The sequence below is a fragment of the Nannobrachium achirus genome (assembly GCF_963921795.1).
Source record: "Nannobrachium achirus genome assembly, chromosome: 1".
NCBI lineage: Eukaryota > Metazoa > Chordata > Actinopteri > Myctophiformes > Myctophidae > Nannobrachium > Nannobrachium achirus.
Window position 1 is genome coordinate 11,205,070 of NC_137810.1, and position 13,316 is coordinate 11,218,385.

Sequence of the window (13,316 nt, forward strand, 5' to 3'; positions counted from 1 at the left end):
GGAACCTGCAACATGTTCTGAAATTCCATAATTTTGTTGGTGACGTGTCGATATCTCCCAGGTCAGACGGTATTTGATCTGGCCAACGACACTGTGATGACCCAAGTCTTGGAAGGCAACGTCCATCGAGTGAGTACCCTGTCAGTGGTCTTCCCCCGGTGGTCAGTCCAATTCCCCTCGTGTGTGTGTTCTCTCTAGAAAGGTCAGAAAACAGAGAGGGGCATGATGACAGATTTGATACTATGTCAGCTAAAATGCCAATTTATGCTTTGAGTCACATTGTCCAACGACACATGGCACCACGCGTCTCACATGGCATACCGTCTGCGACTTGCCAACAGTGTTACCACAAAATGTAAACAAGGAAGTGAAAGTAGTCTCGTGGTCATATTACAACACTTTATGAAGCGTGTGCCACCGGTCACTTTTCCAGAGGTATGTGACACTCTTTACAAACGTCCTCCACAGCACATTTTTGTCATTTCGACATTTGGCATAAATTGACCGTACGGTTACGGGTGGGTTTTTATAGCCCAGGCAGGGGTTCCCAAACCTTTTTGTCTCGGCACCGCATGAATATTTTTTTTCATCCGGGGCACCTCTACATTATATTGTCTTTGTCGGGTGGAAACCTTGTATGTCCAAAACCTTCTCTTTTTGTGTTATTATTTTAAAAACGATTTAAAATAGTGAAAATAGCAGATCTACAAGCACGCCTACAAGCAACAAGCAAGCGAGGCGTTGTGTGCTTGTAGATCTGCTATTTTCACTACTTGTGTGACACTTTTGTATGATGAAGTAGGGCTTTTATTTTACCAAAAAACATTTGAACCTCGGAGATACACAAGGTTTTTGCCTGACAGTGACGATATTGATCCTTTTCACTCCCAGCACCTTATATTTATAGCATATTTTAGCGATTATGTTGCGAGGAAAACCTTGAATTAATAGCCATTTTGGTTAGAACTGACTGAAAATAACTTTGTACTTCAAGTTTAAAATGATACTAAATATTTTTGTCCAAATAAATTCCAAATACGGTATTATCAAATTATCTCGCGGCACCCCAGGGTGCCCCGTCACCCACTTTGAAAACCCCTGATATAGCCCCCATTCATATATTCGATGCCCAACAACACACCGATTGAATGAAGTGCCTACAGATGACCTCACGAGGACAATTACAGTATGTGGATGATATTCAGAATCAGATGTAAAACAAAAATAACACTCTGTGCTTCATCATCGACTCGAAAAATGGTTTTGAAACCTAATTGATTGTATTATTGTGTTTCTCTTACTTCTGGCTGCTGCAGGGTATGACACGGCATGTCAAGATCTTCGAAGGCCTGCTGTGGAAGGTATAATACACACTGTCAATCAGTAAATATTAACCATACACGTAGGCCTGTCACAATTATTACATAATCGTCTAATCACAATTATTTGACATAATCACAATTATTTTGTCATAATCGTCATAATCGTTTCCATGTTGAAAACATTTTCATATATTTTCAATGATTTAAAAAAAATAGTGAAAATAGCAGATCTACAGCTTGTTCGCAGTTACTATCAAAACCTCCACAGGCTGTCCGTCAGTCAGTCAGTCAGTCTGTCAGTCACGTCACACGTAACACGTCACACCTTTCCCCTACTCATATCTCCGCCACCGTTGCCCCTATCCATGCCAAACTTTGCACACACACCTTGCCTGCAGAACCACAACCTCCACCCCTAAATTCTCACATGGCCCTCTTCTAGTGCCACCATCAGGCAGAGTCTTGCAAAACACATTTTTGTACACAGCACCTACAATTTGCCCTAAAATCACGCAGATCGGTACAAAGTAGGTCTACACTCATGTCATCAACATGGATCTGTCCCATATAGTGCCACCATCTGGCCGATTTTTTCAAACACATTTTTGGACACTTCTCCTACAGATTTCGCCCTAAAATCACACAAAGCGGTACACAGTATCTCTACAGTCATGTCATCAAAATGCATCTGTCCCATCTAGCGCCACCATCTGTCCGATTTTTGAAAAACAAATTTTTGGACACTGCTCTTACAGATTTTGCCCTAAAATCACCCAGAACGGTACACACTATCTTTCTACGCACCTGTGTCACCTCAAGACCTCAGGAGGGACCCACCCAATACCTCCCCAGAGGAGCCTCTTGTTGGGAAAAAAAACAAATAGAGCAGGAGAGGGGAGTTTAGCCTTGGCCAGGAGGGGAGATGGGCAGTGATTTGGCCACCACTGCCGACCCGGCCATCAGGAGGGTGTAGCGGAGGGTTCACGGGTCGAAACACCTGATGATCGATGGTTACTGCCTGAAGACATCAAATTTTCCTGGCCAAGGCTACATTCACCAAATGTGAATGGAGGAGAAGCATCGTTAGATGTAATTATAATCTAAAGTCATGTCATCAACATGAATCTTTCCCATTTTCCATATTCTCTCCTGATTGCCTACCATTGCCTTCTAAAGTTTGTGTATGACGGTCGCTTATCTCTCAATTTAGGGAGTCTTACTAGTATATTATTTCCACTATCAATGTTCTTTTTTAGGTAAAGATAAAGAAGCCTACAAGCCAAACAGAAATGTAATTGTCAACAACAAAAACACAATTAAATCATCATCGCAATTATTTGAGTGACAATTAATAATGCAAAATGTCATAATCGTGACAGCCCTAGATACACGCCAATGGACAGACACCTGATGCTGGACAGAAAAGGAATGCAGAGCTAATGTACTTTGATCCCACAGAGTTCCAGGTTTTTCGGCTGGCGTTCCTACTGGGTGGTCCTCCAGGACGGGGTCTTGTCCTGGTACTCTAAACAGTATGTACCCTCCTCTCTCCACTTTGATCACATGTCACCAATAAAGAATCTACGGTATGTCAAATATGGGAGAAATGCTCTCTCTGTCTCTCACTCTCTCTTTGTCATAGTAAAAGTATCGATAAGGCAATATAGAAATTCTCTGTTACAAGCAAAAGTACGGAATTCAAAATGTACTAAAAGTAGGAAGGTATTGGCATCAAAATGTACATATAGCTCCAAATGTAAAAGGGGGACTGCCCCATAAAAGTACAATATGTTTGAAAATAGCAGATCTACAAGCTCGTATAGCTTGTAGATCTGCTATTTTCAAACAGTGGCTATTTTCAAACAGCCTGGGTATAAAATAGGACTCGTCGTTTATGTATGTTTTATTATATTATTTATAATTTATATCTGCAAAGTAACTAGTAACTCAAGTTTTCAAATGTAAGTACAATATTTGAATCCGAGATGTAGTGGAGTAGAAGTAAAAGTTTGGGAAATTGAAAATACTCAAGTAGAGGAAAAATACCACTAAAGTGTGAGCAGATCTACAAGCACAACGCCTCGATGCGAGTGTGCTTGTAGATCGGCTGTTTTCACTAATTTTGTGCGAGAGATGTTTCTGCCTGACAGTAATGATATTTTAGTGATTATGTTGCGAGGAAAACGTTGAGATAATAGCCATTTTGGTTAGAACTGACTGAAAATAACTTTGTATTTCAAGTTTAAAATGATACTAAATATATTTTCCAAAGTGTCCAAATAAATTCCAAATATTATCAAATGATGTCGCGGCACCCCTGGACTGCCGTCACGACACCCCAGGGTGCCCCGTCACCCACTTTGAAAACACCTGCGTTACGTGATACTTTTAGAAATATCTAACTTCAATTCTTTCCTTACTCTCTCTGTCTCGCTCCCTTTTTATTCCCCTCTCTCTCTGTCTGTCTGTCTCTGTCTCTCACTGTAATGTGTCTTGTTGAAGGTCAGACGCAGCAGCCAATACCAGAAGGCAAGGTTGTAAGTCCCTCACACAGGCCCACTGTCTGGTAAGTCAGGTTGTCAAGCTTATAGTCCCCTGTGACTAAAGGTGTGCATTGGCACTACCCTCACAATTCAATTCGATTACGATTCACAAGGTAACGATTTGATTTGATTTGATTTGATTTGATTCGATGATGCATTGTGATACATCACACTTTTCTATATCACTGCACAACATGGCAAATTTCAGTCAATACAAGCAGTCACATATATAGAACATCATTTTTATTTCAAATTATATTATAATGTTGTTGTCGGGTCTAAAACTAAAACCGTTCATTTTGTATTTATAATTTTAAAAATGATTTAAAACTAGTGAAAATTGCCGATCTAAAAGCACACAACACCTCGCATCGCGAGGCGTTGTGTGCTTGTAGATCGGCTATTTTCACTAGTTTTTTGTGCGATAGACTTGTATGATAAAGGATGGCTTTACTCTTTACATATAATTATATTTAGGCTTCGATTATTGATTTATCGATTATGTCAAGTTGCTGCATTGAATTGAATTGAATTGAACTGAATTGCGATGTATTGCTGAATCGATTATTTTCGACACCACTACTTGTGACACTTTCAACCTGGCCTCCCTATGGCAAGTCGTTATTGTCAAAAAATGAGCTCATATGCTGATGTATAATTATTGTACAAGTCAAGTAAATATAGCATATTACCTTTGAGTGATATTGATCATTTACGTACAATACCTGTCATTGCAGATTTGAATGTCTTGCTTTTCTGACAAAATTACACTTTATCTTCTATTCCATGTTTCAGATCAAAGCGAAAGATACCTGCTATTTTACCCTCAAGTGCTTTGATGACAGCTTACATCATTTCAAAGTTTCACCTAAAAATGAGCCAGAGGCTACAAGAAAGGTAAGACAAGAGCAGGGCCGGACTTACCATTGGGCAAGGGTGGGCAGTGCCCGGGGGCCTTTTAAAAAATAAATGAAAAAAAATAAATGAAATAATAATAATAATAATTATGACATTTTAAAGTATTGCAATCCAAATAAATTGATATGTGTGTTTAGTTACTGTACATTTTGTTTTATTATGGTATTAACATTGAGAGCCTCTAACACGAGGGCCTCTTTATTTCCCCTTGCCCAGGGGCCTCATGTCTTATAAATCCGGGCCTGGACAAGAGTGTGTGTTTGTTTGTCTCTCTCCCTCCCTCTCATGGATCAGTGGGTGTTGGAGTTTTGTTTGTTGACACTAGTCCTGTCACTCACAATGATTGATTACATACAATTATTTTTACACAATTGATCATTTGTCTGTATAAATTAACACGTTTTTTTTTTCTATTTCTAAGACATTTTGAAAATATTACATGATTAACTAGAACTGCACTCTGTCGAGGTGCCAACTTGCGCCTCATGCACACGTAAACAGGAGTAACAGGAGTTGTGCAGATTTCATTCTTTATTTGGAGATGTTGAATGATCCAGCACCCAGCCTAGTTGGTCCGGGATGTGCGTGTCTTTTATCTTTTTCTTTCTTCAGCCCTACAATTAGGCCTGTCACAATTATTACATAATCTAATCGCAATTATTTGATATAATCACGATTATTTTGTCATAATCGTCAATCGTTTCCATGTTGAAAAAATTGAATATATTTTCAAACATTTTCAAAAATAGTGGAAATAGCAGATCTACAAGCTCACAAAGGCGTCGCATCAATGTTCTTTTAAGTATAAAGTTGTCGAATATGTCAGTCATTTCTTTGTATATTTAGGTTATGTGTCATATCTGCCATGTGCAACTTCAAAGCCTACAAGGCAAACAGAGATGTAATTGTCAACAACAAAAACACAATTAAATCGCTAATCGCTATTATTTGAGTGACATTTAATCGTCATGTGAAATGTCATAATGGTGACAGCCCTACCTACAGTAGTTGACCCACTAATGCAGTGTTTCTCAACCACTGTGTCTGGGGACCTTTGGTGTGCCCCTGAGAAGGATCAAGTGTGCCCCTTGAAACTGCTTGAAAGCCAGTATTGTATTTATCATTTTAAAAATGATTTAAACTAGTGAAAACAGCCGATCTACAAGCACACGTTGTGTGCTTGTAGATCTTCTGTTTTCACTACTGTTGTGCGACAGCCTTGTATGATGAAGCAGGGCTTTACTTTGCGAAGAAACATACACATTTGAAACTTGGAGATCCAAGGTTTCTTCCCGACAGTGACGATATTTACACCCCTGTATTATCTTGGTGTGCCCATGGATTCTTGGGACATGAAAAGTGTGCCCATGCAAAAAAAAGAATACCAGAAAACTCGCCCTAAAACAAACTCGACCCAAACTCGTTTCCCAACGGGTCTGTGGCCTTAAGCTAGATGCAGATTAGACTAAAATCAAATATGTGCTTCTGGGGGTCACTGGAACAAAAACGTTTGCGATAGGGGTCCATCCGTGGAACAAAATATTTTGAGATGGGGGTCCACGGCCAAAAACACATTTTGGGGGCCCTTAACCACTGATAGGCACATTCTACAAATGTCTTCTAAATCATAACAATTTTCTGGAAAAAAAAAGAATTATGTTGCCATCAGTGTTTCTCAAACTTTGTCATGTGAAGGACCCCCAGAATGATATGTATTTGGCCACAGACTCCCATCACAAAATATTTTGTTCCAGGGACCCCCAGAAGCAAATATTAGATTTTAGTCTATTCTGCATCTAGCTTAAAGCCACAGACCCGTCGGGTAACGAGTTTGGGTCGAGTTTGTTTTAGGGCGAGTTTTCCGGTTACCCAGAAAGAAGGTTGAGAAACACTGCACTAATGTCCAGTCCTCCATCATGTCTCCTAGGCGTGGGTGGAGGCTCTGGAAGAGCACTCTGCTTACAGCATACTAATGTCCAGTCCTCCATCATGTCTCCTAGGCGTGGGTGGAGGCTCTGGAGGAGCACTCTGCTTACAGCATACTAATGTCCAGTCCTCCATCATGTCTCCTAGGCGTGGGTGGAGGCTCTGGAGGAGCACTCTGCTTACAGCATACTAATGTCCAGCCCTCCATCATGTCTCCTAGGCGTGGGTGGAGGCTCTGGAGGAGCACTCTGCTTACAGCATACTAATGTCCAGTCCTCCATCATGTCTCCTAGGCGTGGGTGGAGGCTCTGGAGGAGCACTCTGCTTACAGCACACACTACTGCTCCCAGGACCAGGGCAGCGAGGAGGACGAGGAGGAGGAAGTGATGTCACTGAGCGGCCTCACAGACTCACTGCAGGTGAGCTAGAAAACTCAGTTTAGTTCATGGCAGGGGCATAGTTCCGCCGATTTAAAATGACTCCAATACGGAACTAAAACTTCCTATGATTGGCCGCTAGTTGCGCTGTTTTGGCCAACTAAACTAATACTAACCTTGCATCACCAGGCTTTCCGCTGGTGGAAAGCCTGGTCTTCGTTTACCAAACGGGTCGTTTGATCCGGTCCAGACCGGATGGTATCCTACGTCATTTTGTATTCAAAACGGACTACACTTTTGCAGGAAACACCAAACCGGAAACAGTTTCAACCCAGTTAGCGCATGCGCAAGTAGTTAGCGCATGCGCAAGTAGGGGTTAAAACTGTTTCCGGTTTGGTGTTTCCTGCCAAACTGTAGTCCGTTTTGAATACAAAATGACGTAGGATACCATCCGGTCTAGACCGGATCAAAAGCCCGAAATTGGAAGCCGTCCCAGGCTAAACTAATACCAGCCGGCTGTGTTCTTCTTCGTGTGCTGTATTTCGGGAGGCTCCGACCACATTCTCTGTTCTGACATCCCATTGTTGACTGTCAAAGACTGCTGACTATCATCACCTGGATATCCATGCCCATATATGAAGATCCCCTCATGTCATCAATAATACGCCCATATCTGGGAATGCCCATATATTAAGGCCATGTTTGGCAATGCTCATATATGGTCAAGACAGAATTCAATTGCAAATCAAGACTGCTGACTATCTGCAGTCTTGATTTGCAAATGAATTCTGTATCTCCATATATGGAGATCACAACACTGACCTCATCAAACCCTGTATATCCATACATGGAGACGACTGGATCATCACCTATCATCCATATATGGAGCTGGTCAATACCTCTACATCTGACCTCACGGACTCCATATATGGATACAGCTGACCTGTTCTGACATCACAGTGATGACTGGACCAGCTCGACGCACCCATGTGCGCGGGCGGGGTCGCTTCTTGCCCTTAGGGCGTCTTACTGGTATTAAAATTGGGTTAATAGGGGACCGGTCGGCAGGCGTGCCATTAGACCACGTTGTTATGTTATTGTGACTTTATAAGGAGTTCCAAATGCAGCTACGCCCAAATATGGAGTGTGTTCCTCTTTGTTACCAGACAGCAGAGGCCAGCCACAACAATCTGGAGAAGGAGGTGACCAGCTTCTTGTCCATGGTGAAAGAAGACGGACTGGCAGAACGTAAAATATCTTTCTTTAATTTCTTTCTTTATGTTTTTCTTTTTTCAAGTCTTTATCTTTGAACGCCTACTTATTGAATGTCTACATAAGATGGGGACTGGTGAAATATGTATTTGTAGTTGTTTAAACATCTTGATCAGTCGTCTATGTACGTGACTGTATTTAACCCCCACACACCATAAATACACAAAAGTGTTAGCAATGTGCTGCTTTGATATGCAAATATGCAAAATGTGTATGTGTTGTGTTGTACTGTAAACAAAGTGCAGATTGTAAAGGTAGTGAGTGTGTGCTGATTGTTGTACCACGCAAAGGGTTTAGGTCCATATAAAGCCTGGGGTACAACGCATGCCATTCTCTTTCTCCTGCACGTGTCATAAAACATAATTAAGTTGAACACATGAAATCTAGCGTCTCTATTCTTGGACAATAGCAGATCTACAAGCTCATAACACATGCTTAAAGTGGTTAAAGGACAACTTTGTTTTTTTACAACAAGGGTTCATATTTTAGATTGTAATTAGATAAAAGAAAAAGTGAGTGTTAAAATGTTTTAATTTGCTTTGTTCTATTGTTTTATCGCGTTTACCGTGCTAAAATGTGGGGCATGCGTACGCATGGGGGCATGCGTACTCGTGGCTAAATATGTCTTTTTAGACACAATAAGCCAGCAGTTTCTTTATTGCTATAACACTTCTAGCCCCCATAAATCACATCCAACCATGAAAGGTTGCGTTGTATCTTGGGAATGGGCTTATTCTCTGTAAAATGACATATTTTGCCACTTGTACGCATGCCCCAAACCACTGACATAAGAATCTCTAAAACAATAGAAATAAGTAAATGAAATAATTTTAACACTCATCTTTTATATTCTTTAATTACAATCTAAAATATGAACCCTTGTTGTAAAAAACTAAAGTTGTCCTTTAAACATAAATACCTGTTGATATTTGACTTCTCCCCTGCTTTCACCTCAATGCATTTCTACTATTGCTCCTGGTTGTTTACATTGGACGGCCTTTTTGTCCCCTCAGGGTTCCCGCCCGCCCTGCTGCAGAAGATGCGTGAGGTGTGTGTGTTGTCCAGCGACACCTGCTACAATCTGAACGTCTGTCTCAGCCTCTTCAACAAGCAGGAAGGGGTAGGTGTCAGGGCTCCTGTTACTGCTATCTGTCACGCCTTTTGGCCTGCTCCAGCAGCAACAAGCCATTTACATACTGGGAGGAACTGGTGTTTAGTTAGTTAATGTTAAGATCCTGGATGAACGGTCCATGGGGAATCTCATAAATTGATAAATATCACAATTCGAAGGAGGGATGATTTATTTTAGTTTGAATACCTTTGTTTTGTTAAAAAGCTCTAAATCCAATCATTGCTATATGAGTGTTTTTCTGTAACAGGGGTCTCCTGTGTCGACAGCTCTTTAGTAAATAGATTTTCAAATAGATCTTTTTTCTCCTATTCTCTTCCCTTCCCCAACCCTCCTCCCATATTGTCATCAATATTCATTCTTATCCACAAGTATAAATACACATAAGAATAAAGGATACCAATTCTATGCAATAAAGAGAGAGAGAGAACCCTGCAAAGCTGATTTATCAGCTTCAATTGAAACGTGTTACAATCTTGTCTGCTATTTTATCGTTTCATCACTTCCGATTTAACTTGTTTATCCTGGAAGAGTGCTCCCGCCTGATTGGATAAATATATTTTTGGTTAACTAAAGAGCTGGAGACTCCTGTTACTTTTTGCAATTTGGAAATTAGAGCTATTTAACACAAATGTTAACAAATAAATACTACTTATACCACCTTTAACCTTATGTATACTTTGTTGTGTGAAACTATTGCACAGCAAAAACACTGATGTACAAGCTCACATCGTGTTGAAAGATGTCTACTGTAATGAGACCTCTATAATGGCATGCTCAAAATAGGGACGGCTGGTTGAAAGAGCTTCTGTCATCCCCTCTCTGTGGTTTAATTCTAATTACATCTCACAGTTATTCAATTCGGTCACACACACCTACTGTATGGTATACTGTACTCTAGCTACACTGTATACTGTATGGTATACTGTACTCTAGCTACACTGTATACACACACACACCTACTGTATGGTATACTGTACTCTAGCTACACTGTATACACACACACACCTACTGTATGGTATACTGTACTCTAGCTACACTGTATACACACACACACCTACTGTATGGTATACTGTACTCTAGCTACACTGTATACACACACACACCTACTGTATGGTATACTGTACTCTAGCTACACTGTATACCTACTGTATGGTATACTGTACTCTAGCTACACTGTATACTGTATGGTATACTGTACTCTAGCTACACTGTATACCGAAATGTGCAGATTCCACAATGAACAGGAGAGAGCATTTTGTGATTAACAACACTTAATCTGTGCATCCTCAAAATAAAATTCGAAGCCTTTGTATGAGTAGCCTACAAACAATTATTGTTCTGGTGATTGTCTCCACCAGCCGAAGGCAGGGGGAGAGTATGTTTTCGCCCCTGTCCGTGCGTCCGTCCGTCCGTGCGTGCGTCCGTCCTTCCGTCCGTCCTCCAAGTTTGTTAACAGCTAATCTCCGGCACCGTTGGCCCGGTCGCTGCCAAAATGAGCACACACACTCCCTGGCTGCCAATTCAGAACCTCTGCCCCACATTTTTCAAATGGCCCTGTTCTAGCGCCACCATGAGGCCGATGTGTGCAAAACACATTTCTGTACACTACTCCTACAGATTTTGTCCAAAAATCACGCAAATCGGTAGACAGTATCTCTACAGTCATGTGATCGACACGGATCTGTCTGATTGTCCATATTCCATCCTCATTGGCTGATATTGGCTTTCAAAGTTTGTAAGATTGGTCCATTTTGGGCAAAATGCCTCAAATCACAAACGCAGAGTGCAATTATCACGAAATCGCGCACATACGTTCCCACTAGGACGAGGAAGAAATGCCACATCACATTTCGGAAATCAGCCTCATGGTGGCGCTATAACAGGCCGATTCGTGGTTTTACCTATAACTCCACCGATCAGTTTCAAACTTTGTAAGCGCACTCCCTGGATCCCAATTCAGAACCTCTGCCCCATATTTTTCACATGGGCCTGTTCTAGCGCCACCAGGAGGCCAATTTGTGCAAAACTACCTTTTGGCCAGACTCCTACAGATTTTGTCCAAAAATCACACAAATCGGTAGACAGTATCTCTACAGTCATGTGATTGACATGGATCTGTCTGATTGTCCATATTCCATCCTGATTGGCTGAGATTGGCTTTCAAAGTTTGTAAGATTGGTCCGTTTTGGACAAAATGCCTCAAATCAAACGCAGAGTGCAATTAACATGAAATCGCGCACACACGTTCCCGCTAGGCCGAGGAAGAAATGCCACTTCAATTTTTTTAAATCAGCCTCATGGTGGCGCTATAACAGGCCAATTTGTGGTTTTACCTATAACTCCACCGATCAGTTTCAAAATTTGTAAGCGCACTCCCTATAGTAGGCCAAGGAAAAAAACATTTCCTTGCATTTTTCACATCAGCCTTTTATAGCGCCACCAGGAGGCCGACTTATGTAAGACACATTTCTTGGATATTACTCCTTCAGATTTTACCCACAATTAACACAAATCAGTACACAGTATCTCTACAGTCATATGATCAAGACAGATCTGTCCCACATTAAATATTCCATCCTGATTAGCTAAGAGTGGCCTCCAAACTTTGCCAGATTGCTCCGTTTCGAACAAAATGCCTCAAATCAAACACAGCGTGCAATTGTAATGAAATTGTGCACGCACATTCACAAAAGGCCAAGGAAGAAATTACACTACAAAATGTTCAAATCAGCCTCATGGTGGCGCCATGAAAGGTCTAAGATTGGTGAAGAACACATGCCACCCATTTGCCTATTATAGCACCACCAGGACTCGTGGCCTGGTGGAGACATGTGCTCGGAAGAGCACTTCTTCTAGTTCTTCTTTTTTTCCGTCAAACACCTCTCTCTATACATTCTAGTTAGTACACTTAGTGTACATGCCTCCAGTGGCGAATTTTCAGGACCTTCAGGGTATTCAGAGAAGACCCAGGGATCCTCAGAAGAAAGAAAATAATATTTTTATTTTTAAATAAAAAATATATTTTTATTTTTTATTATTTTTATTAAAATAATTACAATTATTTGTGTTGGTAATCTGTTAAACTGCACTGTTTCGCTCGCTATACTCGTTGTAGTTGTTTCTTCCCCAAGTTCTGTGCATAGGGAGTGCTTGTGTGCTGGGAAAAATAACAGCCAATGAGAGATTTTTTCTACTCTCACTCGCAGTACTTCTAGAATTCCCTGAGCCAGTTCCCCATAATACAAGCCTTGGTGTGGATTGACAGTTTGATCAACCAATCATATTTTGAGGGCTCTGGTCAAGGGTATACGGAACACCCACGTTCAACCACCAATCAAAATGAGTCAAGTGACTACTGGCCAATCACAACACGGCTTTTCCGGGACTTGGAGTGGAACAACAAGCATGTTTCACACTCACTATGCACAACACGTGAAACTTGTAAAGTAAACAGACGCAACATGGCTGCAGCTGGAGTGAACGCTGTGGATTTATTATTATCGTTGCCTTTTTCAAGAAGACTGTTTTATGAAAAGATGGACAGAACTTAAAAGGAATGATAGCTTTATGAACCCATCTTTGAGAAATTCACCCAAAAGGACAGGAGGATGTTTTTCTTTTCTTCAAGTGAACAACTTCATTGGTGAGAGAAACTGAATTAATGTATATTGCTGGATATGCCGCTGTGCATTTAATTTCCATTGATTGATCATTGAAGAATGTATTAGAAGTTTGCAATTGGAAAAGGTACAGTTTCATGACAGTACAAATCACTGGTCAGCTAAAAGGAGATCCTAGTAAACCTTACAGCCTATTTACACAGGAA

General features: G+C 41.0%; 1 protein-coding gene across 4 annotated transcripts in view; it reads left to right on the forward strand.

Annotated features, from left to right (window-relative positions):
• The window catches only part of osbpl1a (oxysterol binding protein-like 1A), a 46,321-nt gene that overhangs the window by 8,108 nt on the left and 24,897 nt on the right, over nucleotides 1–13,316 (forward strand). For 3 of the 4 annotated variants that reach the window (XM_080721523.1, XM_080721522.1, XM_080721524.1), the window contains exons 8-15: nucleotides 62–129; nucleotides 1,317–1,361; nucleotides 2,781–2,854; nucleotides 3,825–3,888; nucleotides 4,661–4,762; nucleotides 7,003–7,128; nucleotides 8,253–8,334; nucleotides 9,372–9,478. In XM_080721523.1, the coding sequence (XP_080577649.1) occupies nucleotides 62–129; nucleotides 1,317–1,361; nucleotides 2,781–2,854; nucleotides 3,825–3,888; nucleotides 4,661–4,762; nucleotides 7,003–7,128; nucleotides 8,253–8,334; nucleotides 9,372–9,478 (668 nt within the window). The remainder of the gene's footprint in view (nucleotides 1–61; nucleotides 130–1,316; nucleotides 1,362–2,780; nucleotides 2,855–3,824; nucleotides 3,889–4,660; nucleotides 4,763–7,002; nucleotides 7,129–8,252; nucleotides 8,335–9,371; nucleotides 9,479–13,316) is intronic. The other variant, XM_080721525.1, reaches the window with a different exon arrangement.